Source organism: Haemorhous mexicanus, chromosome 1 (assembly GCF_027477595.1).
Source record: "Haemorhous mexicanus isolate bHaeMex1 chromosome 1, bHaeMex1.pri, whole genome shotgun sequence".
NCBI classification, from domain to species: Eukaryota; Metazoa; Chordata; class Aves; order Passeriformes; family Fringillidae; genus Haemorhous; species Haemorhous mexicanus.
This window is the reverse complement of record NC_082341.1, coordinates 118,054,286-118,082,126: the sequence shown is the minus strand read 5'-3', so window position 1 is coordinate 118,082,126 and position 27,841 is coordinate 118,054,286. Positions and strand designations below refer to the sequence as shown.

Below are 27,841 nucleotides of genomic sequence, written 5' to 3'. Positions count from 1 at the left end.
GGCCCCCCGCGACCCCAGGGCGACTGATGACGAGAGCCGCTAGCGCCGGCCGCCCATTGGCTGTGTCGCGGGGGGCCATCGGCCAATCAGAGCCCGGCTCGGAGCGGCGCAGCGCTCGCCCTCGCCTCGCCTCGCCCCGCCCCGCCCGGCGGCCCCGCGCGCGGGGGGCGGGGTCACGTGACGCTCTGTTTACATCCTCTCAGCTGTCGGGCCCCGCCTCCCCTGTCCCGTCCCGTCCCGTCCCGTCCCTCGCACCGGCACCGGCCGCGGAACCGACCCGCGCACCCCCGCCCAGCGCTGCCCTCCGCTCGCTCTGCCGTTTGCCCGCGGCCTGCCGGAGCGCTCTCCTGTCTGCAATTCTCGCCCCCACCCCCGAGGCGGGTGTCGCCGGTGCCGCCCAGCGCAGGGTCCGGGGCCCGCTGCGGAAGGAGTGAGTGTCCCGCATCGTGGGGGGTTGGGCAGAACTGCGCTCCGGCCGCGCTGTGCGGCGCGGAGGCCCCGTCGGACGGCCGGGACGGTGGGTTCGGCGGGGGAGGGGAGATTGCGGCCCCGCGGCCCCTGCCCTGCGGCCCCTGCCCTTCGCTGGCTCCCCGGGCGCTCCGCTCCCCATTGTCCGCGGGCCCCGCACGCAGGCGCGGGGGAGGGGGGATGAGGGGGAGGCAGTTGTTTTCGCGCAGCCGGGACAGGGCGAGGGCTCGCCCTAGGGAGGGACAGGACCGGCTCTGTGCGTACGCCCTCGGCAGCCCCTTCTTCTCCTCCTCCTCCTTTGCCCGACCCTTGCCACCCCTTGCGGCGTCTGCGTAATGTATAATCTCTGGCCCAAAACGGATTGGTAGGAGGAGAGGTGGTTGGTGTAGCTGCCGTGGGCCTGGGAGCTGTGAGCTCTTGTCCCCTTGTGATGGGGACAAGAGAGAAGGTTCCAGCCTCGAGATCCCGGCGGGGGTGTGATGGTGCAGGCAAGGTGAGGGCAGCGCTTGTCCCCCGCTGCGGCTCAGCGCCTTGCCTCCCCCCTGTGACGGCTGTGCGTTTGCTTTTTGCCTTTGAGGAAATGCGGTGAGAAGGGAAGCCTGCGGTTTTGGGGATTTCTTTTGGCTTGATTTGTTTGTTCTGTTTTTTGGGGTTTTTTTCACTGTCGAGTCTTTACAACCTCACGGGCTTGTGGGGCCGGCGTCTTCCCGGCCGAGGCATCGTTGAGGGGTGCGTGAGACAACATTTTGTTTTGTTTCAATAAAAACCCGTGGGCTAATGCAGGGTATTTCTGAGAGTGGAGGAGGTGGTCCGGCTGCAGCTGGCGTAAGATACTTTGTTTACATAAATAAAGTGTGTGAAATGCGCGATAACTTCGCTTTTCGCCCGCAATCCAGGGTGAATCGGTCGGTAAGCATTCCTGGCGGCAGCCGCCGGAGGAAAAGGAGAAGGCAGCCTCTGCCCCCCGCTCTGCCATAAACGCACATTTTGTTTCTGTTTATGTTGTGGTCTCTGTTTTGGCTGGGAGAAGACTAAGGGGAGGAGCAGGAACTGGCTCCGGGGCTTCCACCTCCTCCCGTCTGTTTTCTTTGTTGTTATCAGCTCGAGGAGGCGTCCTGGGGTCACGTCGGTAGCCGAGCTGCGGTCTGCGGTGTTAATGGGATTCCTCTTGGGTCCGAAACCTCGGGCCGCCTCTGCAGTGCATGTGCGGGTCTCGTCTGACCTCCGTGCGCCCTCCTCCCCCCTGCCTCGGCAGTTGTCCGCGGCTCGCTCTGAAGTTGCAGGAAGGGAAAAGGGGGGCAGAGGGAGAAGGAATCTTGGCATTTATTTGATACTCGGTCAGCAGCCTGGGCCTCCTTTATACAACTCTGTCATTAAAAAAAAAAAAAAAAAAAAAAAAAAAATCCACACAAAAAAACAGAGAAAAACACCAAAAAAAAAAACCCCACCAAAAAACCAAAATAGAAACAACTAACTTGAAAGGGTGAGGGGGTATCTATTTGAAAACAAATTCTTTATGAAAGTACTAAACTGCTCCAGTGTGTGGAAAATGCACACTGTGTCCTTGCAGTACTTGCCAGTGCCAACATAGTTGGTGTTGTCCTAGGGAGTATTTTTTTTTCACTCCTGTCAGGTAATAAGTCAAGCACAGTAGAACTCTAGGCTTTATCAAGAATGTAAGGTTTCTTTTCATAAAGAGCAGCAAAGGTTGAGATCCACACAAAAAATACACAGAAAAAGGCTAGTCAGCACTTCAGCAAATTAATGAAGATACCCAGTTCCTCTTGACCATATGACCTCTGTGTTACAGAGAATGCTTTTCTAGATGGAAGGCACAAAAAATTCTGTGCTTAGAGTTAGTAAATTGCAATAATGTGTGGTGAGAATGTCTTTAACCTTAATCCATTCTGCTTGCAAATGAGTTATAATGTGTGATATGCTCTTTTTCCCTCAACAGGACCATTACCTTACTCTGGGCAGAGGATCTCTGGAAGGGATCAGGCTTGGATAAATGGAGCTGTCTTCTGCAGAACTCCTGCCTGATTTGCTGGGAGAGTTTGAAAAGTGTTTTGGATTTGTAGGTGGAAAAATATGTGGCAGATCGATTGGTGTTTTAGCTGACTCTGGGTGAATAAATATAATGATAGGAATGTTAGAAGTATGTGAGTGAGGTCAGAGAGCCACAATGAGGGCTTTGGAAATGGACACTTAGCCAGATGTTCTTTACAACAGTCAGTGTTGTAAAGAAGTGCTAGAAAATACAATTGGATGTTGTTGGGAGGTCTGCAGTGAGGAGAATATAATGAAATTGCAGAAACAGAAAAAAAGTATATCATACTGAACAGTCCTGGATGGCCAAATTTTATCACTTTGTCTGTGCAGGGTTAGGTTCCTTCCCTGCATCATCTCTGATCTTCACTCCAGAATTTTTGTGAAAATCTCCCAGCCTCTCTAATTGGCCTTCTTTCTGGATTTGCTTCATCTAATCTGTGTCATTACTTGCTTTAGGTGTGTGACTGGCCAGTTTCAATTTTGCAGTATTCTATTGATAAATTACGAAATCTTGCCATTTTTATAATCATAATCTTGGCAGTTTGGTGGTTTTTATTGTTTAGTCTTCTGCTTGCCTGTCAGTGACTGCCCCAACCTACAGCTCCTTTTGAAGAGGCTTCTGCCTAATAGGAGACTTAAAAATAGGACCTCTGTGTCAGGCATGTATTGTAGTTTTCCATGCCTGTGGTGGACTGTACCAGAGCAGTCACTTGGCTGTGTTTCTGTAAACTTGAAGCACTTTGAGATGGAAGTGTGTATTCTGAAACTAAAGATAGGCTTCTTAGGCATGATACCAGTGCAGGTGTAAGTTTCAAGGCAAACTTAGAAGACATTAGTATAAAATTCCTACTGTGAGACATTGTAGTGCATTGTTCTTGTTTTTCCCCCCAGAACCAGGAAATAAAATTTCCCCATGCAGTGTCTCAGAGTGTTTCAAAAGTTCCCTAGAACAAATACATTAAAAGCAATTTTGAAATACTGAGCATTATGGTAGTGCTCATCTCAGTCTTAGGTGCATGGAGAGAAACAGCTAAGAATACAGTAATTTTTTTTATGGATTAGAGGTGTCTTTACATGTACCTGTTCTTGTAATTTACTGCTTTGTTCCCGTTTTCAGTAGGAATGTCACAGAGATCTGCTATTCTATCCTGCTGAACTGAAAGTGAGGTTCTGTAGCTGATGATTAATTAGCTCTCTGTGTAAGAAAAGTGCCTTCAAGTCTCCAGCACTTGGCACTCTTGAATGCAGACATCGTTTATATAATCTCATTTGTTTTACCTACTTAGAATGTAAACTCCTCAAAGCAAAAGTGGGTAGAATGTAGATGCAATTTTGTTTTGCAAATGAATAATCAGGTATGTGACTGGCCTAAGGCACTCCAGGAATCTTCCACTAGGGTCAGAAGTGGATCTGCATACTTCATCCTCTCCAACAAGTGTGGATTTTTTGGATGGAGAATTTGTTTAATCATTCTGCTTTGCAGAACTCTCTTCACAGTGTTCTGCTTCATCATTTATGGAGTTATATGGACTGAAGTGTGGTAGTTATATCAAATATTATGGATATAATTACATGAGAGCATCAGGAAATAGCTTCTGTGCTCCAGTTCTGTTGGGCCTTATTTGTGTGCACTGGATGTTAATGATAGCCTTCAGGCCTCCTTCATGCAAGCTCTTAAAGCAGTTTCTGCTGGTGTGTTACTTAAGAAATTTTCCACTGGACTTCTGGTCCTTGAAGAAAGGATAGAATTTATAGCAGCTCAGGATGCTGAATATAATATTTTGTAGAACTGAAGGATAGCTGGCTGGCATTCAGAAGAGGAGTGTTGGTTTTCTGTCCTTTTTGTCCTGGTATGTCATGCCTACTTCATGTTTCAGAGAAAGTGTTGAAAAGTCAACAGTGATGTTAACTCAAGGAGCTTGAAATACTGATGGAATGTATATATGTGGGTTCTTGCTGAATCTACTTCTGATCAGAAGCTTACTGGAAATGTTGGAAGTAGGAAGTAAAAGTAAACTGTAAGCAAAAATGTCTTGAAAAATGGCAGTTAGTCCAGAGAAACTTATTTTTGAAAAAAAGAAAAGGATTTGATTCTATAGGGTTGGAAACAGGTGTGGAGAACAGCTAGGGTGTTTATCACTTACGCATTGTGACTACAATGAATATGTGACATACTTCTCAATTAATTTCATCAGTCCTTTAAATTGAAGCACAAAAGTATAAATTGTCTTTTATTGTGAGGAAAAGACACTGGTTTAGAGGTCATCACAGAACAAATAAAATAAGCAAAGAAAGACAAACTCCACAGCCCTAAAAGAGATTAGGTGTGACATTCGGAGTCACCATGGGAACTCACAGGCTACAGGTTCTGTGTATTCTCATACAGTGAAGTTCTTGAGTGGGGAATTACTGTGAAACTTCTCTTTTTAGAGGAACTGTCCTGGGGCAGAAAAATAGTTGGAGCCTGCTGCTTAGAAAATGCATTTTAATAAGGCTAGTTTTGGACCTCAAGCTTTGTTTTGTTTAGCAAAGAAAGGATGTAAATGTCTTGCTTTTACAAGTGCAGAGTATTGAGCTCTATGAGTAGCATGCAGTTGGAAGTTTAAGATACTGTGAGTGTTGTTAAGGTGGTATAACAGGTGAGGTTTGGAATGCTTCTCAAGTATAGCATTTCACTTGATTTTCTCACAGTAGTATTTGGTCAGCATACAATTGCAAAGCAGACTTGGATTTGCTGTGTTTCTAGGGTGTAAAAGAGTACAATATGAATTAATGTTGAAAAACTTGTTTGAGGAAACAATTCAGAATTTGACAACAAAACCTTAAAATCAGGTTTAAAAGATAACAGGCTTTCATTGAGTGCTTTGATAGTGACATGAGATGTTTTTAATCCTGAATGAAAGACATTTATATGGAGGTGCTGCAGGGCATCAGAGTTGTCAGCATGGAGCTGTTAGATATGAGAGGATTTACTGAAGGCCTACATTATTTGAAGTATGAAAAACAACAACAAAAAAGATGGCAGGATAAATCTGAATTAGAGGTAGGTCAGCAGTTAGAGAATAGAGCTCTTGTCTTGACTGATGACATGTGTGCTTTACTGGAGATGGTATATGTTTAGAGACATGTGCACAGAGACTGTATGGACAACCAACCAATTCTGTGGCAGAGACTGTAAATAGGATCTCTGTTCTGAATGTTTTTAGAACCTGGTGATGACAGACTGGTAGCAAGTCAGTGTCTCCAGGTTGGCTCTTCCGGTCTCTTTTGTCAATAATGCCTTTTATCTGGCTGCTTCTCCAGTCCCAACTGTTAGGTTCCTTTCAAAGCAGTCTTAAGTGGCACAGAAAGAGCAGCTCCTCTGACTTAAGTTGCAGAGAAGCAAAGACAGGATGTGGGCAGAAGAGTTTTCTGTTTTGTTGTTTAGCACTAATTGTTGCTTTTGCACCAGCCAAGTAGCCAACAGTTAGCATGAGCACCTAAAATAGCACTAGAGGTCTGTGTTTGAGAACTTGAGTCACATCTCAAGTACCAGAAGCTTGCTGTTTTATTACAAAACCTTTTCTTTGCATGATTTCTAAACACATAAGTCTTATTAAAGCTGTCAGTAATCATAATTATTTCTTCCTTTTTTTTAACAACTGTCTTGTTAAAGTTTTAAGTGATAGGTGCGTATTTCTAATAGCAAATTAAGCAATCTTGAAAACTATTTTCAGGATGAACAGTGACTGCTTTGTAATCCTGGGTAATGTTCCTCCAGGAGGCATCTGTCACTGGGAAGATTTTTTTTTTTTCCAGCTGATGTCTACAAATGTCATTTTAGATTTAGTGGTAAGAGAGTCAAATTAGAGTTGTTATAAAATACTTGTTTAAGATGTAGTGAAAGGCAGTATGCAGTAATACTGTAGACACAAAAGGAATGTAACTATTAAAAGCATGTATTACTGCCATCCTTCAAGGAAAACAAATATAATTTGTTATTAGTAGTCTTCACTACTTAAAGGTAACTAGATTTTAAAGAGATAATCTCAGAGGTGACATGTCCTAATTATTTGTTCATACTTAAAAAAAGATGAATCTGCCTCTCTAGAAGGAGATTTCTGTATCAATGTGTGGTGTTTGAATGTGAAGTGATAGTAATTGGAATTGTTTTTAGTGATAGTCAGGTAGTGAGTCACAGTCGGCAGTTGATATGCTTGTGGCATCCCCATCCCAGACGAAAAGCTTGATTCCCATAAGAAGTTGTTTTAACATTAAAAGAGGAATTAGGACCATGTGGTTGGCAGAAAATGAGAAGTGATTACTATTTTGAGGTTTTTTTATTTCTATAAGAAGTGTTTATAGCAGATATTTGGGAATAACCATGTGGTTTTCTTGACATATAAAAGAAAAAGGCAAGTAATACTATTCAACCCAGTCAGGATGACTGTGCTGTTATTTCATGGTGTGTATATCAAAGTTAAAAAAAGAAATTATTGTGGGAGCCACTATCCTCTTAATCATATTTTCAGAACCGTTGTATTTGCTTGATAGGTATGACTGAAATGAATGCAAGTCAGCATTGCTGAAAGACTGAACTACAAAGCAGTTGCTAAAGGAGATGCTGAATTTTGATAAATGGTTAATATTTCTGTAGTATAAATAACTTCAAATAATCAGGAATGCTGTATTTCTACTGGTACATCAGTTTGCCATTACAGGATTTGATTGTCATTTGAAAATCTTTGTCTGAGACTCATGAAATTCTTGTTTATTGTTGTAGTTCTTGTTGGATTCAGTGGGTGGGTTTTGCGGGCTCTTCTTCTGCTGGGCATGTGATCCTGCTCTTTATTTGCAAAACTGTTTCTTCTACCCTTTTGAGAATGAACTGTGGTTTTCCTTCCATTCCACGTAGTCCAGTTTGTTAAGCTTTGCTGTGTTCTTCCTTCAAGAAATTCTAAATTTGTCATTATTGCGGTCAGAAGGTCAGTGAAATTGGAAGGACATAGAAAAGTCAAGCTGCTGAGTTTCTTTAACTTCTGCTGAGCTGACATCTGCAGTATTATAAAATCCCATAGGCCTTAGTCTCTTGTTATTTGCTTCAGTTAATTATGCATTCATCATGACTAAGACTCATTACTGCCAAGTTTCCTGAGATTCTGTGATGTTTTCTGAAGTAACTCAGTTGTCAGAAAAAGTCAGTGTAAAATTTGCCTTCTCCATTCTGGCATACTCTGGATAAACTGGAGTTGTCCATGATATAACTACATCAGGTTGTGTGAGTGTAGCAACCTCTTGTGTTATATCTGTAAACTACACTTATGTAAGGTGAAAGCCATGTGCTTTGTATGACTGCAAAAAACCTGATACAGTAAGATTGTGGGAATGATGATTATTGTGAGCTGTGCAAGTGCACAGCTGCTATATAGGCAATGATAAAAGGTTCTCAACTTCCATTTCTTGCTGAAGAGTTTGCATGAATATCTTGGAATGGTTACTGGAGCTTTCACAAATGCTTCAAATCCTTTCCAGATGACATCTGCCATTGTTGGTACTGTAAGTAAATTATAACTTTGGAGCCACATTTACAGTAGTACTTGATTCATACCTGAAGAAAAAGAAAACCAGTAATTCAGAAATGTTTTCAAGTTTATAATGTGTTTATATTTTGGGTTGTGCTTTTAAAGAAGGGCTATAAGGAGTTTTGTTCAAGTATTTCTAGTTTTTAGTTTAGGTGTCCAAGGCCTCAGGTCCAGTGAGTTGTGAGGCTAAGCACGTATTCTCAGTGGCAAACAAACACATGTATTCAGCATCTAGATCTATAATTTGCCACCGCACCAACACAGGAGATGGCACTAAGGCGAGCACAAACAGCACAAATGGCCTCATCCTGTTACTTTTTCTGGATGGCCAAGCTTAATGTGTGCAAACATATGGGTATGTATTACAAATCTTTCCAGTTACTGGGTTTAGGCACTCGTTCTACCCTGGAACTCTTTGGTCTGTTTATGCCCCATTGCCTCTTAAACATATGCACATGCTCAGCTGCCAATCCCAAACACCACAGATTCTCCAGCAGCTCACCTTGGACCCTTCTTTGTTCCTGCAGCACCCAGCTGCCTCAGCTGCCTCACTCGGCCAGTGTGTCCCATCCCAGTCCCAAGGCCACTCTGCCAGTTTGCTGGCCAGTCCAGCTTGGTACTCCGTGTGATTGCACCTGGACCTGCAGAAGCTCACGCCCTGCTTTGCTGGCACCACAGACTCATCAGCCCTTGTGACCCGTGGTCTGACTCCATGTCTTGGAGGTGCACATGGGCACCAAACAGCGGCTCAAGAGAGAGTTGCAAAAGGAGATTGACAGTCCAGCAGGATAGGGAGGGCATAGCTGTACATGCATACTGATCTGCAGCCTGCTGACAGATGACCTGTCCCTCTTGTCACTATAGCTGTGGCTTTTCCATGCTTCTTTCTCCCCTAGTCACTGTGATTTTTCCTTTTCCCTACCTCTTGTTCCAAGTCCACTCACAGGACTTGTGCCATCCCCAAATACCTGCACTCCATGGGAGCTTTTACAGTGCTGCTTTTGCAGCACTGTAGAAGTCACACCTTTGGATCCGGGAAGTGCCTTGGAGAGACACGATGGTGGTGGGAGTGTGGAGAGAGCTGATGGTAGGCTGGGTCAGGGATATTCATGTGTGTTTCCCCACTTTTATATGCGCCCCTGCTCCTTTGTGTGCAGAACAGGTTTCTGTCACATAACCCAACAAAGATAACTTTGATATGTGCAGGCAGATAATCTGTTTAATCATTTGCAAGCCCTGTGGAAAATTTAAGGTGGAAGGTACTGACTGGCCACAGAGGTGTAAATTAAAATGATACTGTTACAAAAGCAATACTTTAAAATGTTACCTGAAACTAGGGAGAGCAATAAAGTATTTCTATGAACCTGTGTGAAACAGAATCTGATCACAGTATTAATGATGTAGCCTTTTGCGTTGTAAACTAAAGTGTTGATTTTTTTTTTTTCTTGGATGACTAGAGACTTTGGTAAAATATAGATTTAGTTCATACTTGATTAGTAGGTTTTGAAAGTTTGGATAAATCATCACTTTCTTTTGGTTAGAACCATGAAAGGGAAGTTGATCTCTGTTTTATATAAAAAGTAAGCATTGAAAATCTTAAGTAGTAAAGATTTATGGACAAAGTCGCATCATTAGAGGTTGTGCTGTGTATGGATTTATGGTATGCGTGGAGACCAAGACAAATTATTATATGAATCCTTAAAGTCTAAAGCTTTTGGGTATGCAGGATTTGGGGATTAAAAAGAATAAAGTGAGGTAGATGTCTGTTGCTTTCTTTGACAAGATAAAACTAACTCAGTGTGCAAGTGTTAGCAAACAAGTTACATTTGAAAAAAATGGTGATTCCAGTGTGATGCTTCTGGAAGATTGCATCAGTGAAAGAATTTTGTTTTGTGGTTCTGAGGAAGAGAAGCAGGAAACAGGAGTAGGCTTTACTCATTGTTCCCTCTTGAGAATTACAGGACTAAGTAATAAAATAACTTCTCAAAAGATACAGTTGTATTGCACTGTACTGTTTTAAGAATTAAGCACAGAAGAATTGGGATATATTTTTTCCTTAAGTTGTATTTGTTTAGCATCTCGTAAGAAGAGGGTGCATAATAAATAAAAGTTGAGATTCTCAGGCTGTGAAAGTAAACATCATGATAATACAGTATTTAAGTTGTTTATGCTGTGATTATTGTGTGCTATTTTGAAGCTTTTAGGTACATTTCTGAAGACTAGAAACCAAAAAAAAATTTTAGTGTCCTTGGAGGTTAGTAAAGTTGATTGATATTTCTGTTTTTAATTTAGCCTGGTTTGTGGGGCTTTTTTTTTTTTTTTTTTTTTCTTTTTTTTTTTTTTTTTTTTTTTTTTGGTAGAGACTGAAGTAAATGCATAGCTCCAAGATGAGGTTTCAAGTGTCAGGAATGCAACTATCTTCTATTTTTACACTTGACCTCATTTCTGTTTTCTTTTGCTAAAGGCAACAGGCGTATGTTGTTCTGTTGCTGCTAGAAGTGAGTTATTTAAATAACTTGAAATGTTTATGTGCAGTAAGTTTCTGAACTTTAGTACTGGCTGAAATAGTGAAAATTTTGTCATGGGCCATATTTTGCCTAGTCAAAGTTATATGAAGTGTGACTTGATCTGCCTAAGAACTATAACTTTTATGGTAAAAGGTTAGGAAAATATGTTTCAGTTCTTGTACAAAATCTGCTTTGTATTTAATTATAAAAGAGGATTCTCCCTCCCCATCCCCCACTTGTTTCTAGGGACTCTGATGATTACTCCAAGGAGCATAATTTTTTATGTTCTGGTCAACCAAACTAAATTATTAACTATCTGTTATGAAAAGAAACAAGTTTTGTTTTAAAAATGTTGGCTCTCTCACTATTGTTATATATATATATATATATATATATATATATATATATCAAGGTGTCTTAGATGGAAAGCAATCACAATATTAAAATTTGCTGAAATGTTGTGTCACTTTTATGCCTTTGCCTTTTCAGGCCAAACAGAATTAGATATACCAGAACCAGTTCACATCACTCTACAGCTCTTCTGATTCTTAACATTTGCCTGTTATGGCTTTTATGAACCTGCTTGAAATGAATAGTCTCTATTAAATATCCTTCTACAAAGCTGCGTATTGTGACAATGAGTTTTGCAGCCTGGTCACTCTGTAGCTCACTAATTTGTGAAATATGTGCAGAGACAGCAGTTTCTGATATGCAAAACAGGTGCATGAGACAGGCTCAGTGAAAATCAGACATCTGTATGTATTAAACATCATCAATTCATCTCTCTGGTGAAGTCCTGATATTTTAGGCAGTAAAAAATCTGCTATTACCTGGTACCTCCTGTTTCTGTGGGTCTGTTAGGCCCTCCAGAGAAGCTTTTCATCTTTCCCCTTTCTCTCACCCAGTCTATGATAAAGCTCTTTGGCTCGTTTATACTGGACAAACTAAAAATAGTTGTGGCCTAGGAATAGACAGAGCTGTAGGCACACCTCTCAGGAGCTGAGACCTTTACAAAATGTGCTAGAAGAGGACTGCCAGGCTGTGTCATAGACACTGGTATCAGAAGAAGGAGAGGGGATCTTTCTGCATATTAGACATTGGGTTAAACTGGTATCTTTTGCTTAGATCTTCAGGGGAACTTTAAAAGGGGAACTTTAAAAGGTCATTAAGTCATCTTGGGCTCCCCAGAGACAAGAGCACTTTGGTGCATTGTCTTACAATTAAGCATCAGGAATTGTTTTGGGCTGTTGTGGGTAGAGAAGCAATATTAATTATTTTGAAGTCTGTGATTGATGGTACACTATATGGTACTCAGGGTGCAGGTAGTGTTCATTCAGTCATAAAGGTATGCCTTTAACCTGTTGTCTATATTTGAAGAATTTGAAGTCTGTATTTGAAGAAGAAACTGCTCCTGAAGCCTGAGAGGCTTAGCTTTGCAAGGAGTTTTTGGTTGCCCAGATTTTAAGTAATAAAGAGAGCTAAGTCAGGATGTGGGGTTAAGCTGAACATTACAGTTTTAGTCCAGGAAGTATGTAGGATTGTTTGCTTTGCTTTGTAATAAAAGGTACTGAATTTTCAAGCCTTTATCAGCATACCTGAAAACAGGTCTGGCATGTATAGAAAAATGTTCCTTTCAGCATTCATACCATTAGTATGGTGTGAAGAGGGTAGATAGAATTTCAGATGAAAGAACAAATTAAGTACAAGTGACAGTATACACCAGTAAAGGAATGTCTCCTAGTTCAAAGAGCAGTGAAAAACAAACATAAAAGGAACTAACAAAATTCTGTTATTTTATTATTATTTTTTTACTCAAGTTTCTGTGAACTGTCTTAATATTGAAAAAAATAAAAGTTCAGTAGCTACTCAGCAAGTTACTCCAAAATTATGCCCTTGTGTGTGTAGCTGCCAAGGTTAAATTCATTTGATCATGTGCTTATATGCTTGTCACTGCTCATACATTTGTGCTCTTCCATAAGTTTCAGTACCTCTTTTGGGAGAAATGCAGTACCATGTCTGCTGTTCAGCATGTTCAGGTGACTGTAGGTGGAGTAAGAGTGAAAGCAGGCACATACCTGGAATCTTGTATAAACAGCTGTTGAAAGCTCAAACAGGAAGATCAGGGCTTAAGCTTACATCAGACTTGACAAACATTTTCTGCCCAAGTAGGTCAATGCAATTCAGGTTAAGTCAGTAGTTGTAGCTGTTTACATTCATTTGACTTAACGCTAATCCTGTGGTCTATTTTTTGTTCCATTGCCATATTGCAAAGAACCTTGGAAGTATGCTCTGTGGAGTGCATTGCACTGTAGAGCTGACTCTACTTGGTTTTGTACTTGTTTCTGTTTAACTTGAGGAGCTTCTTGAAGTGACCCACTGAACAGCAGTTTAGGAGTGAATGTTTTTAAGTAAGATTAGTCTAGCATATAGACTTAAAAAATGTGCAGTGTTCTCTCTATAACATTTTCCTTAATGTACCAAGTAGCATCGTATATCCTAAAAGCAATAGGTTTTCTTCTTTCCTAGCTGCTTAAAATGACAAAAAAAAATAGCTGTGGAAGAGAATATAGTTCTAATAGTTGGATTTCCAAAGCACTTAAGCCTTTTGCTGCCTTTAGTATCAATTTAGTAGCAAGTATAGGTGTAAAAATCTTTAAAAAATGTTCATAAAGACTTCATTGTAAGATACCTCTGTGTCCCACATTTTATTCTTAATTTTGTAGTCACCTACTACAGTTACTGCCAGCACATACATATATTTTGGTTTTCTTTGGTCTTTGCTGGGTGAAAGTAATATTAGAATTATTCTTTTCCTTTCAGATCATGATCAATCATACTGTTTGTTTGAAAGCTCTTGCTGAAATCCTAAGCTCAGCTCTGCAGTTTGAGGTTGAATTTCCTTGAGTGAGTCACTATTATACTAGGGAGAAAAAGGGAAGCTAAACTTAAAGTGGAGTCCTGTGCTTGTAGGAGTCATTGGATGGAATGAGGACAGGCAAAACATGATCTTGAGTTCATAACTGCTGCAAGGGTATAATGTATTGAGTCTGGACAGAAAGGAGTAAGTCTGATACTTGATTAGTAGCCTGGGGAATTTTAAATCTCTGCTGATTAGAGCAATGTTGCTGATATTTTCTATGAGTAAACTGAAACTGTTAACTTGATTGAAGTATTTCAGGCCCGTGTGTGCATTCATGGCTAATTTCCTTCTATTGCCAGTCACAGAATATTCCTTTTTGGGAAACTGAACAGCTGAATCCTAATATTAATGTGCAGCTCAGTGACTTACTGGTGTCTTCTCCCTCTTACAGGAAAGAGGGAGGATTCACCAAGCAAGGCTGTATTCTGTGTATGAGTTTAAAGTAGTGTATCACATTCCTGATTCAGTGTCAACTTTCTCCAAGCTCATGTGTTAGCGAAAATTGTGTTAGTTGTGAGGAGGAGACTTCAAATATGGCTGATTCAATTTATTATTCTGTTATTCTGTTTTCTTTGAAACAAAGTAAGGATCAAGTAAGTCAGCTCAAGTAGCATGTATTTCTGAGTAATTGTCTATATGGAGTCATCTTGTGTCAGTTTTACAAGATAGTTAATTTTAAGATACTTGGCATCATATGGATTTAGCAATGTCAAAGAGGTTTTGTCTGGTAAATTAACTGGATACCTTACTAGCATGGTATTTAAACCATCTTTAAGAGAGTGTGCAAGTCCTTAGTGGCCCAGAAAATTAACTTGAAGTGCAAATACATTTGTAGAAATTCTGAAACATGCAAAACTTGTGTCCCTTTAAAAGCTGGCAGAAAAACTTGGCTAACCTTATACCTCATTACTAACTTTTCAGCTAAGAGTTTTGCATATCTTATAAAATAGTGAAGAATTAAAATGCACTCAAATTTCATGGCTTCTTAGCCACAGAGCCAAAAAATACATGTTAAATTAACGTGACAGTATTAAAAAAAAGGAAAACCATCAAAAAAACCACACAAATTATTTAATGTATTTCACTGAAATTGGTTACAAGTTAGGTCAGAAACAGGTCAGTGGTGGTTTTACACAATTGTGTGGATTGTTAGAGAAATTGGAAAGTGTGTTTCCATTTAATTTCTATTGTGAAAATAAGAAACTTCAAGATAGGGTTCCAGCTTCTGAAAATAAATTCACGAATAGTACAGAATGGAAGATGAAGATTGTTTTAATTGCAGTTGGTTTTACTAAGTTAATTAACTTTTTATCAATACTATATTGAAATTTTAACTCCTTCACTATAATTTCTGTTGGCTTGTGTATTCCAGAGATTCCTAAGGCTAAAAGCAATAGCTGCATTTTCATAACTTGACAAACTTTCATATTTCTTGTGAAGGTGCTATACCTCTTGGTGTAATAGGCATCAGAATGCTGCTTGTGCTCTTTGTGAATTGCATGTGTTTCAGTTTTAATATTAGGGATTTTCAGAGGATTTTTTTGGTGAGCATTCAGCTGTGTAGAAAGTTTCATCATAGTATGCTCTGCTGTTTTTATCATGGTCCTGGGTCAGCTGTCACAAGGAAGATTTGATTCACTTGCCCCTTTTTTCCAGCTTTGCTAAAATGGCTTCTGAGATGTTTTCTTTTGTGTGTTCAAAAGCATTGGGGGGAAGTAAACTATCAAAAAGTATTTCTCTGCAGCACAAGAGGGCACTTCTCACGAAAAGATCTATTTCTTTCACTTCCTAGGGCATTTTTTTGTTTTGAACAAAAATATTTTCCATTGAGCGGCATTTTTGCCTACCTGTAGCTGTAGAGTGCAGAGTAGAGCACTGTAGATGAGTAATGGATGCAAACCAAACCAAGATAGCTAAAAAGCTAGGTATCTAGCCTAAACACCATCACTGTCATCTGCTTAATGTCACCTTCTTCAGATGGGAGTAGTGTGTCCAGAATGATATGTAGCCTTCAGCTGCACTGCCAAATAGCTGCGCTGTTTTGCTGTGTCTCATTCTTGAGAGGAGGCTCTATTTCTCTTCTCCCCTACTTCCCTCAATGTCATGCTGTTGACCACACTTTTTCTGTTCTTGGCTTTGAGATTTTGTGTGATAACCATTATTGAAGCTGAGGCACTTGGTGGGTGTCATCAGTGGAAAGTCTTGTGATTCTGCAATAACCTGAGCCATCATATAATGCCAAGAATACAATATTACCAAATACCTTAAAAAAGTCTGTTGCTCTGTCATGAGTATTGAAAATTAGAAAAATGTTACTTTGAGGATCTGAATGGTATATGAAAGCAGTGAAGACACTTGTTGATGGAAATGCTAAAGCTTTAGGTTTTCCCATCCGTGGGCTCTGCATGTTTGCTGGCACAGTGCTGATGGCTAGCCGAGTTCTCCATCTGCTGGTGCGAGGTGGTGGATGCACCCCGCAAGGAAGAGCTGAAAGCGGCATTCCCATTTCTCAAACGGAGCAGCTGAATTTAGTCTTTACAAAACTCATTCTTATCTTTGTGTTTTTAATTAAATTTCTTTCCAAACATATCTCAAGATAATAATGAACTTTTTAGTATGAAAGATGGCAAAAACTATTGCTTTAGTCTCTGTAGATTATTAAACATAAGTATCATCACTGGATTCCTTGAACCTTCAGGTGTGTGGTGTAGGTGCAGACAAACAAATAGAGCTGGAATATTTTTATAAACTGCAGGTAAAAAAATCTCTCAGGTTTCACATTTTCTATCTAAGTTGTCCTGTAGTTTTTTCACAAGTAGAAAGAAATATTCCTGTGTAGTTGAACATACACAGTCCTCCTTATTCTGCTGTGGAGCACTAGGGTGTTCCAACATCTGTTTTTTCTACTTTAATCAAAGGGGGTTTTTTGCTGGATAATTGCACATGGTGACTTTTTACCTCTTTCCATTCTAGAATGTCAGTGGGAATTAGTTTTGCCTTGGAGGGAAGCACACAGCTGAATGGTGAGCAGCCATCATTTCACCTCTGTTTGGCCAGAGCTTTAATAGCCCTCGATATTCCACCCCAGTAACTCCCCCCAGTTATATACTGGTCATGACACCCTATGGTATGGAATATCCCTTTGGCCAGTTCAGGTCAGCTCTCCTGGCCGTGCTCCCTCCTGGCTTTTTATGTGCTGCACACTGCAGAATGTAGGAAAAATGCTTCTTTGGCTTAGGGTAAGCACTACTGAACAACAACTAAAACTTCAGTGTGTTATCAACATTATTCTGATACTCACTGTGTACTCTATTCACCTAAAAGTGTGGTGTTAAACTTCCTGTTCTCCTGTCTCCTAGTCTTCTGTTGCTGTTTTACTGGTAATTCATGCAACATTAAAAATGTTAATATCTGGATTTTGAGTTTAGTTATTCATAATGAAATAACTGCAGTTAAAATAAAAATCTGAAGGAATTATTTTGAAGTGAATACGACTTATTGCAGTGTGCTGTGTGGAATCACACTTACGAGCTGGTAAGCTGTTAAAAATTTCTAGGTACTTAAGGAGTTTTTATTCCTCTAGTGAATATGGCAAGCATTGGGAGGGGCTCAGATACTTGGAGGGCTTTCCTGTTTTGATTCCAGAAGAAAGCAATGTGACATTGTATCTGCACTGGTTTTCTGTTTCAGCTCAAAAGTGAACATCTGAAAAGTATCTCCTGGACATCATCCCTTACAGGGCTTTGTTTCCCCCATAGGGTGATCTTAGCACATGGAAACCAAGTTCCTTTCAAAATTAGCTAAGTTGGTACATGCTCCAGCTTCTGTTGGACACTTAGCTCTCAGGATGGGACTAGAGCTCACCCAAAGGTAGTTGCTGTCCTGTAGGTGCCCCCTCAAATGTGTAACATGGGTGAAGAGTTCTTAGTTAGCACTGTAAGGTTTGCAGTGTCTAGCAAGCATAAGGGTTTGCATAATGTGGACAGCCCATGCTGACGTATTAAGCCCGTTTTTTTCAGCTCTGAGTTAAAAATCTGAGGGGCAGAATTTTGATTGAGTACCAGCTGTCCTGCCTCTTTGTTCTGCTCGGTAAAGTTATCCACTACTAACAATATTTCTCCACTTGCTAATAGTTGTTAATTTCTTTGTTTTGCAGGATTCACTTGTGATGTCCTTCTGAAAAACAGCTGAGACTCCATTGCAAACATATACTTTTGGGAAAACTCTGCTCCTAATGTATTTTGCAAACTAATTGAATTGCCACAGAAGTTCAGCATGGGAGGAGCTGTGAGTGCTGGAGAAGACAACGATGACTTAATTGATAACTTGAAAGAAGCTCAGTACATTCGTACCGAGAGTGTGGAGCAAGCCTTCAGAGCGATTGATCGTGGTGATTATTACCTGGAAGGGTACAGGGACAATGCTTACAAAGACTTGGCCTGGAAGCATGGAAATATACACTTGTCAGCACCTTGCATTTATTCTGAAGTCATGGAAGCACTGAAACTTCAGCCTGGATTGTCTTTTCTAAATCTGGGTAGTGGAACCGGATACTTGAGTACAATGGTGGGATTAATATTAGGTAATTATTAATATTAGGTAACCTGAAAGTTTTTATTTAAATATAGTGGGTATGAATATTTTAGAAGATTATGCAAGCCCTGTAAAACCTTACTTTTCCTTCTTTAACAATGACAGTACCATACATAAAGCTGGCTCTATAAGATGTGTTGTTGAAATATTGTTTGTTATCTACAAGCAATTCTCTGTTTTTCTAATTTGGTGACATTTCTTAGGTGTTTTGGAAGAGGCAATTCTTCCTGCATTCTGTAGTCTAAAATTCTCATTTGAAAGGAAACCATCCTTTTTTTTGTTTAAAAGGGAAAGGGAGAGTGGAACAATTTTTGAAGGCTAAAATTTTCATCTGCACTTACAGTCTCTTTGTGCCTTTACTGTAGGTTACTGTTCTGATCTTCAGTTTATGGAAGGGAAAATCTAAATTGAAAAGGCTGAAGAAACTTAACTGAAAAATAAATGTGTTAGTAGGTAAACAGTTTATTTTAAAATATATTTAAACAGTTTTTAATGAAAAAAATTTGGGATGTAGACTGATGAGACTTTTTAATCAGGTGTGTAGGTTTTCGAAAGAATTTTAACACACTAGCACTCTGTTTTTTCTTGTATTCAAATACATTTCCTATATGAAAAAAGATGGAACTAAATATTGTTGCCTAAATTAAATTTCAAAACCTGGAGGGAAAAACGCATTAATTTCCTTATGCCCAACATTTAGATTACAGAGCACATGCACCAACAACTAATTTTTTTACAAATTATTTTATTACATAAAACAGCAGTAGTTATTTTGATGTGTATTTTTCACAGATACAGTTTTCTTGACCATACTGCATGCAGTTTTTCCTTGATTGCAGAAATCTTGCTGACAGCTAATACACAGATTTTGCTTACATTAATTTATATATAAAACTAAGGTGATAAGGGTCAGTTTGTTTGTTTTCAATTAATTTAGTTACTGTCTGTCATCAGTTCTTATTTATTGGAAGAAAGAACTTATGGCTAATAGTGCATAACAAACATCATTTGTTGGTATCTGCAGTATCTTTTGTTTTAATTAATACTAATAAATAAAAGATTTATTAATACTAAAAAATAAAAAACTGTTTTGTGGAAACAGGAATCATGGTCTTTCACAGGTAAAAATAAGGTGAAGCTATCCTCTCTCTTAGAGTGTTGCTTTTCTCTGTTTGGGAGTGTTTCTAATTGAGTAGATATTTTTTTATTGGATTTTAATATTTTAGGTGGAGTATTTAAACAATTAGTAAATATTGCAGCATTTTTTTCTCTAAAATGTTTTTTCAGGGTAGTGACTAATGGTACTTGTTTATTTCTGTCTTCTGGAAAGTTTTGTTACTTCATTATTCTTTCTTAACTATTACATTAAAAAAAAAAGAAATTTATGTTTATTGCACTTGATTCTGTATACTGCATTTGTATCTCTGTACTTAAACCATTTTTGAGTGGCTCTTGAACACTCCTGGGTTTGGCCTCTCAGTATTAAGCAGAATTCCTATCTTTCAGAATAGCATATGCAGAGTTGAGGGAATTAAACAAGAAAAGACTTGTCTTCGACAGCGGGTGAGGTTGGCTGACAGCCCCTGAGGAGCACAGTTATCCTGCAGATGTTCCCAGAAAGGCAGCTCAGGTGCTGATGGTCCCTAGCAGGGCTTGAGCGCCTGGAGCAGCAACTGCTCAGCTACCTAGAGAAGTAGACTTTCCATGTTTTGGAGTGCTGTATCCTGTCACCAAAGTCTTAGTGTTGTAATGTGTTTTGAGTTCTAGGCTGAGGCATAGAAGGTATAAATGCCATTTATGTGTCTTTATTTTCTTATTATACTCCTTCTGATAAAACTAGTTATGTATAATAATTATATTTGTTTGTTTTAAACCAGGGAACAGTTGCTTTAACAAAGAAAAATAAAAAGATGCCATTTTCTGACAAATAAACCATATTCATTTTTAAAAGCTCACTTTTTTTTTCAAACCAATTTCAGCATACACTGCAGTGAGGAGCAGAACCATGTGGGTTTTGACAGTAGTTGGGTATCTTTCCATTTGACAATGTAGTGGGTAATGTTTCTGCCACATTGGCAGTGTCAAAATGATTAGGTTAAATTATCAAATAATCTGAAACTGGTGATCACTTCTAAGTGTAGCAACATACTAAAAAGACTGCGCACCAATCCACAGAGATTAAATTAACTGTTGCTGAAACTGTTAAAATAGAAATGATAGGTGGTAGAATTGCTATCTCATTGTGCTGAAAGAGGCCAGTTGATTTCAGAGAGTAGTGGAGACATTGGTTTCACATTTTTAGAATAGCTGACTCTGCTTACATGTCCAGCTGTGACTTTCCCAGTGAGAGAAGAGAGCACATTTCTCATCTTTCCATTTAGATTACAGATGCTGTGGTGTATGATGATGTGGTAGTGTTCTGCATTCATAGTTTTAATTTCAGCTTGTTAGAGCAACTGACACTTGCAGGATGTTTTAGTTGCTTTCAAAGTTAAGTACTTGAAGGAGTGTACATGTGATATTTTGGACGGATTACGTTTATGCATTTTAAATTTACTTTAAATTATGAGGTTAAAGGAATTGTTATTAATTTTTAGGTAAAGAAGACTTACCTTGAATGCTGTGGTATGCTGTAGAGCTGTTAGAAACATCATAGCATATTATGGTACAAGAGAATATTAAGCAGATAGAAAGGGGTTGCCTATGCCAATGCTTTTCTTAAAGTGTCCAATAATAACATGAATTTACAGTAAAAATGAATGTCAGCAGAAGGTAAATGTTTTCACAAGTTCTAAGAACATCCCTTGGATGATAGGTTGAAGCTCAGCTGCCCAGCAAAGACTGTAATGATTTGGAACTCTTTCCTGCAATCAATGGGGTCTTAAAAGCACTGCCAGTGGTAACCTAGTGGATTGCTTTTATTTCACCCAGCAGAAAATATTCTAAACTATGTTGAGTTGCAATTATTGATCAGGTTAATGGTAAATAGCTATATGCTATATTTTTGTTGCAGTAAAACAAAACCTCTCTTACTAACCCTAGGTCTGTTTTGTTAATCTGTGTCGTAGAAAAGACAAATTGATTTCTTTTTCTCTGGAGTAACATCATGGAGCTAAATATTTAGCAAAGATTTAGAATGCTGTAGAGGATATAAATATAAGTTTTGTCTAATCTTATTGATGTTTACTTTCCCTTTTTCCCTTCCCTCTCCCTTTTCCAATTCTATGCTCCAGTGAATAAAGACCCTGGGCTATGAGTGCATGTTAAATTTAGAATCCTTACAGCAAATGTGACTGTCTGATTCAGATTCCTTCCTGATGTGGATAATCCTCATAATACTGTCTCATGATTTCTTCTTGTTCCTGAAATAATAGCATTAACTTTTGGCACATAGTTTCACTTGGAATTATACTTGGATTTGGTCACAGGAAGGCAATGCAGTTGTGATGGGATTGTGATGAGTGAACATAATGTGTGGGTAATTTCACTGTTCTTGGCGCAAATTAATTATTACATTAAATTAAGAACAAATTTCTGATATTGCAGTCTGCAAAACAGAAGAACATATGTGGCTAAGGGGTATAATTCCCAATCTCTAAATTGTCGGAGGATGAAAATTTTGCCGTAAGAAAGCTTTAAAATCTAAATTTCAAAATACAGACTGAAATATAATTTTTATTTGTTGTGTTCCAAGTAAGTAATGTTTTGAAAAAGAATTTGCTCAGACTTCAGTGTAGTCAACTTACTTTCTGCATGCTTACAAAGAAAATTTGTTCTGTAATTGTTTTGTTGTAGTTCAGTCCCTGTTCTTTTATCAAACCTTTGGCATTTTACCTTCCTCTTTAAGCACCAGTAATGCAGATGCAAAAAATAACTTTATCTAGCAGTGTTTGGAGACTTCTGTTTTATGTGTTTTTTATGTTTCTGCACTATAGTGCTGTTCCATGCAGTTTTGCTGTGCTTAGAAAGGAAACATTGCAAAAACACACGATGCTATTTTTATTTACAGGACCTTTTGGGATTAATCATGGAATAGAGCTTCATTCAGATGTGGTAGAATATGCCAAGGAAAAGTTGGAGAGCTTCATAAAATACAGTGATAGCTTTGATAAGTAAGTATCTAATTTGTCTAGCTTGCTTTGCAATAACATTTTTGGTTTTAAACTCAGCGTGTCATTGCTTATGAGCTTAGGGAGGGGAAAAGAATGGCATCACAGAATCAAAACCTAAAACTTCCAGTTTGTGGCTCTACTTCATGAGGTAAGTTGAGGCTTAAGAAAGCACTCTTTGGAAGTATGGGAGTATTTCTGCTCTGCAGTGCTTAGCAAAGTGGATTTCCCTGCATTTTGGCGATGTGTATACATACACTGGTACATGTGTGTATGTGCATGTACATGCATATATGCATTTAGGAGAGTGACATGGTATATGAGTGTCTTTGCTTGTATAGAGCAATTTTTAACCATTAAATCAGTTTTTATGTAGTTTTACATCATCTCTGTACAGGATTAACTTTCTTTCTAATCTACCCCTATTGTTCTCGACATGAGTCATTTTTCTGATTGCCTTCATGTTTACTTCCCGAAGAAGAGATGGATTTCAGAGTATTCATCTATGCTTGTAGCACTACTCATTTTTACTTCAGGGTGTAACTCTGGATTCCAGGGCTTTGAACCTGATTGCTTCTACCTACTCAGCAATTTTTTTATTATTTTAAGTTGGCCTGTAAGAGTACTGGGAGTCTCTGCCTCTGTTGAAGGGAAAGCAAGGTTCTTGCTAGGACTGTTCTTTGTAAAGATTTCTTCCTTGCAGTCAATAAATTCTCCAACAGCGATTATAAGGTAACTTCTGGAAATGCAGAAAATTTTTTGAATTGTAGGAGTAACCTAAAAATTGCACATTCTATATCTCTTTCTTCCCCTGTAGGCAGCAAAGAAAATTTTTGCTATCCTTTTACCTGTGTAATGTGCTTTATGTCTGCCACGTTCTTGTTTATGTTGGCTGGAGCTCAATCCACTTTTTCCCATACCCCAAACTTCAGGAACTCGTGTCTGACCACAAGCTTTTCTCTTCATGCTCCTGAGTAAGAGAAGAGTATCATCCTAGTGTTACCTGTATCTGAAGTAAATTTTGTAATTCTGATACTGGGTACATTATTTTAGTACTGTGTTAGCCCAGTAATATAAATAAAATCATATAGGAGAACATGCATATCTTTCATTACTATTGTCTTAGTTTTAAAACAAGCATTTATGTTGTCTGAGGTTAATCTATAACATAAGCTAGAACAAATAAAAATTGATTCAGTGAGCAGCTTTATGATGCAGTTTGTGTGTCTTTAAAAAATGTGTATGAAATACTGTAATTTGTGATCACTACTAATACTGCATTAATGGCTGTGGTAAGTTAGATGTACCTGCTCGCTAATGAATCCTGGCACATACCTGTACTTGTGCATTACTGTAGGTGTCTGTACAAGACATACAAAAGCTGGTTTTGATTGACATGTCTTACCAATCAGATGATAGGTTTATGTACAGAAATTAAAGGAAATTGGGGTAGCAATGAAGTTTTGTCATCATTGAAATGAAATTTGATTGGTATAGTTTAGTAAATGAATAGCAGAACACTGGGGGGATTGGTTAACTTCAAAACGTGCAAGAACTTGAGATGAAACAAATTTGTTAAACATGATGTAAGTAAATGTCAGTGTTGTATGTGTTTCAAAGAAATAGGACTCTCCTCACCAGCACAACAAAAATTATACCTCTGTCAGAGTGCTTTTTGACAGTAATCTGCCTGTAATAGCTGCACTTCAACTGATACAGTAATGGTTGTCTAGTTGGATTTTGTGTTTTGGGGGGAAATTCCCAAGTTGTCTGCATATCTGATTCTGGCTGGTTGCTTTTTTTGTAAATATTCTGTATTTTAATGTAGTTAATGAAGATGATGTATGGGCTTTTTTTTCTGTTGTTTGTATTTGTTTTTACTTGTAAGTATTAATACCATATCTTGAATTTTAAGCTGACTCTCAAAGTAATGTTTTCTGACTCAGTAAGTCTGGTTTTGCTTCTTGTTTCAGTAACTTTTTCCTGCATCTTCGTTTATAAGTGAAAGATTTTTATCCAGTTATGGGACTGCACCATCTGAACTTAACTACTACTTTGGTCAGCTTAGTATTTGGCTGAAAGACCACCCAGGGAAGAGGTGTGTGGTATCTGTCTGCTGCTGAACACTGGTGTATTCCAAGCAGGAGTCCTTACTGTTTAAAAATAGATTACATGGCAGACTGGTATGAATGAAGTTAGTTGTCTCAGTGAATGTGTGTGTGAAAAATAACTTTCACTTGACCAGCAGCCTCCAACAAGGTACCCAGGGGACGTAAAGAGCACAGAGACTATGATGTGTGTGTTCCTGGCTATTACGGAGTTATGCAAGTGGGAAGTTCAGTTAAGCTTTGTTTTGCCACTTCCCTGGATTCTTTCTTTAGTGTTTTAAGTTCTGCATTCTGATTTGAGTGTTCTAAGCATTCTACTTTTGGAACACAAACCACAACTTTGAACTTTTGGGTAGGTACTTGGAAAGCTTCAGCTTGGATCATAAATAAACACTTTGTAACTTTGTTCCTTTGCTTGGAGTAATAGGCAGATGGTTTTGCATCTGACTTCTGTGTGGAGCTGGGTCGTGATGATTTAGGTGGGTTCTTGCCTAATAAAAAAAGGTGGAATATTTATTTTATGCCATTTATATGGGAGAATGTTCCAGTGCTGTGTGATACAGTTTAACTTGTTTTTTGATATCTGATAGTAATGTTGTTTAAGTACAATTACAAGTTTATATTTCTATGATTCAGGTAAGTTACTTCACCAGAAACCTGACAGTATATAAAATTAGCATGTCCAGAAGGATTTGAGACTCAGCCTAAAGGGAGGGCTATCTGCCTCTGATAGCTGTTCTTATCTCAGTTTTGGCCTCTGGAATAATTCATCAGAAGAAGAGTTCTCAGATACCTGTTTCAAATAATTTCAGTAATTGCTTGTATCTGTATCCATATCCCACCAATCTATAAAAACATTTTTCCTCTAAATGGAGGTGGAGTTGTGCGTTCTGAAAGATAAAATGCTGCCTTGGTTTACTTGATGATGTATGTTTGCTCGTAAAAACAAAGGAGAAGTTCTTTCTTGAAAACATCCAAAAGTGTCATGATGGTTGAGGTACAAAGATTTTAGGTATAGACTAAAGAAAATTCTTTGTGTCTGAAATACATGTAAGGCTCTCTTTCATTCTTTAAGCCTTCAAAGAGTGCATGCCAATTAAGGGGAAATGAATCATTCCTTAAGAAGGCTCTATCTAAAACACATATGTTCAAGTACCAGGCCCCGCTTCACCTGTTTATTGAAGGGGAATGTGTTGTCTTTTCTGCTCCCATTCAACTTCTAGACCTAGAATATCCAGCTTGGAGAGAGAGCCACAGGGCAAGGCTAGGTTGCCCATCTTCTAGCACCCTATCAAAACCCAAACCTGGGTAAGCTGGTGAAGTCCCTGCTGTGAAAGAAAATCACCAACCCTTCTCAGGATCAAAAGAATCCACTTCAATGGTAAGTGACAAGAACCCTAGTACTAATTCTGGGATAACTGTTACGGGTGAAGCTTCTTCCTGAAGTCCTGTAGGAGATTGTGTTGGCATTAAAGAACATCTTCTAGTAGAATGTTTTTCTTCATTGAAATGTAAGGCTCACTTACTTCATTGAAATGGTAGGACTCTAAAGGCTCACTTTTTAAATTAAATTGGATTTGAAAGGTGATTCCCTGGTTTACACACAAAGAAAAATAGAGCTCCTTCTTGCTGGTTAGCTGGCTAGTGATTGCAGTAAAAATCTAAGCAGGAAAAAGCAAACTGTCTCCAAAACTTACTGATGACTTTCTCAGTTTAAATCTTACTGTTAACTTAATTTCAGATAGTGTAAATAATGCTATTTTAGTGGTGAGTGAATTCTTGTTGAGATTTAATCTAATCAGAGCAACACAGGCAGTGGAATTCTTTGATGCCAGAGGTTATGTTAAACAAAAAGGGAAGGAAAATAGGGGCTTGAAACACAGTCATTTTATTTATTTTGAGGTGCGAGGGAAATACTACTTCTTGTTCTTTACCTTGCAAACCAGAAGGCTCCAAAGACAATTGAATCTGCTCTTACCTGGGAAGGACCTAAATCTACATTTTCCAAGTATTTGATAGTAACAAAAATAGATATTCTTGCCCTGACAACTAATGAAATACCTTTTAAATATAAATCCTGTAGTAGACACTGCCCTTGGAAATCTCTTATGTCTACGTTTTGATAGTACTTATATTTTTTCTTACGTTAAAACAAGTGGTGACAATACGCATTTTTGGTATATGGCTCCTATAAAAGCTGTTGTTTCACAAAAATCCACAGTAGAAAATATGATTTTTTCAACTTATGAAATAATTTTGTGCTTCAGTAAAAATAGAAAGAAAATACTTTTCTGGTTTTTCTTAACAGGCAGATCTTTCTCTAGACTTTTTCCATGGGTATCATAGGGCCTTTACAATAAACTGAAATGACAAATTTTTTCTTGTTTCCCTATGCCCATTCACTTTTCCTAATATTCTCTGTGGAATTGCTGAAAAGTATTCCTTCAGTATTACTTTTCATTTTACTACCAAATTTTAGATATAATATAATGAAGTTATATTATTAAGGTTAAATTTTGTAAATCTGTGTTGAAGGAAGAGTGTCATGAGTCATAAGTATTTTTAAGAACTTTGACTTTAAGAAGTTTGACGACTTCTTCAGAAGTAATTGAATAATGTGCTTTGGTCCACTCAATGAAACTGATCAAAATAGCAGAAATTATGAACAAGATAGCTAAGAAGCAAGACAGTTTTATTCAGAGATGGAAAAATGACAAGTGAGGTAGAGATACAGATTTCCCGCTATTCCTATAGCATTGCCTGGAAGCTGAAATAATGTCCAGGACAAAAGTATTTAATAGAAATTTTGCCAGCATCACTTTTGGCTGTTACTGTAATGCTGATTAAAGTTACTGTTGCAATTGGATGTGGAGGACTTAAATTGAAGTCTACAATGAGAGGTTTTCAAAGATTTAATATTTTAATTTGTTTGTTTTCTAATATTTCTAGTATTCATGCAAAAGATATCCACAATACTAGTGGGTGAAATGTGTGTAACTTTTCAGCAAAACATGCTAGAAATACATGAATGTGAATTTATGCAGGAACCAAAGACTAGTTCAGAGAGCTTGGAAAAATACTTAAATAAGATAGAATGAGCAATGGAGAAAAAGCTTGAGAAAAGGTGGAAAGAGCTTGCCATCTTGGCCTGATTCTGCCCCACTTCATAGGAGAAGAATTAACACTCTCTAAAAATTGTTTACCTTTACATCTGACTGGTGTTAGCTCTAAAGCACTTTTGCAGTCAAGTGAAATGAGAGAGACAAATAGAAATCAAAAAGTATTTCATTAATCTGTTGCATGTTCTTGTGGCATGGTATATCACATAAAGCCATATGACTATTCATCTGTTGTTTTCAAAGAAGAAAAGTTTTGAAACCTGAAAAATTTACTAAATTATTTTAAAACTTCTTTAAAGTTTCTTTCAGTGAATACATCAGTGTTTAAACATTAGGTTCTAGGAGTGCTTGGAGTAAGATTACTGATTTAGGAAATTGTTGTTTGATATAAAGGAGGCTCTGAG

The 27,841-nt window shown here is 38.5% G+C and overlaps 1 protein-coding gene across 2 annotated transcripts in view; it reads left to right on the top strand.

The window, feature by feature from the left end:
• The first annotated feature begins 204 nt into the window (after positions 1-204).
• Positions 205-27,841, top strand: part of PCMTD1 (protein-L-isoaspartate (D-aspartate) O-methyltransferase domain containing 1) — a 40,480-nt gene continuing 12,843 nt past the window's right edge. The window contains exons 1-3 of one of the 2 annotated variants that reach the window (XM_059860494.1): positions 205-430; positions 17,665-18,090; positions 22,111-22,213. In XM_059860494.1, the coding sequence (XP_059716477.1) occupies positions 17,784-18,090; positions 22,111-22,213 (410 nt within the window). In that variant the 5' untranslated portion in view covers positions 205-430; positions 17,665-17,783. Of the gene's footprint in view, positions 431-17,664; positions 18,091-22,110; positions 22,214-25,566; positions 25,700-27,841 lie in introns of those variants that run through there. The other variant, XM_059860502.1, reaches the window with a different exon arrangement.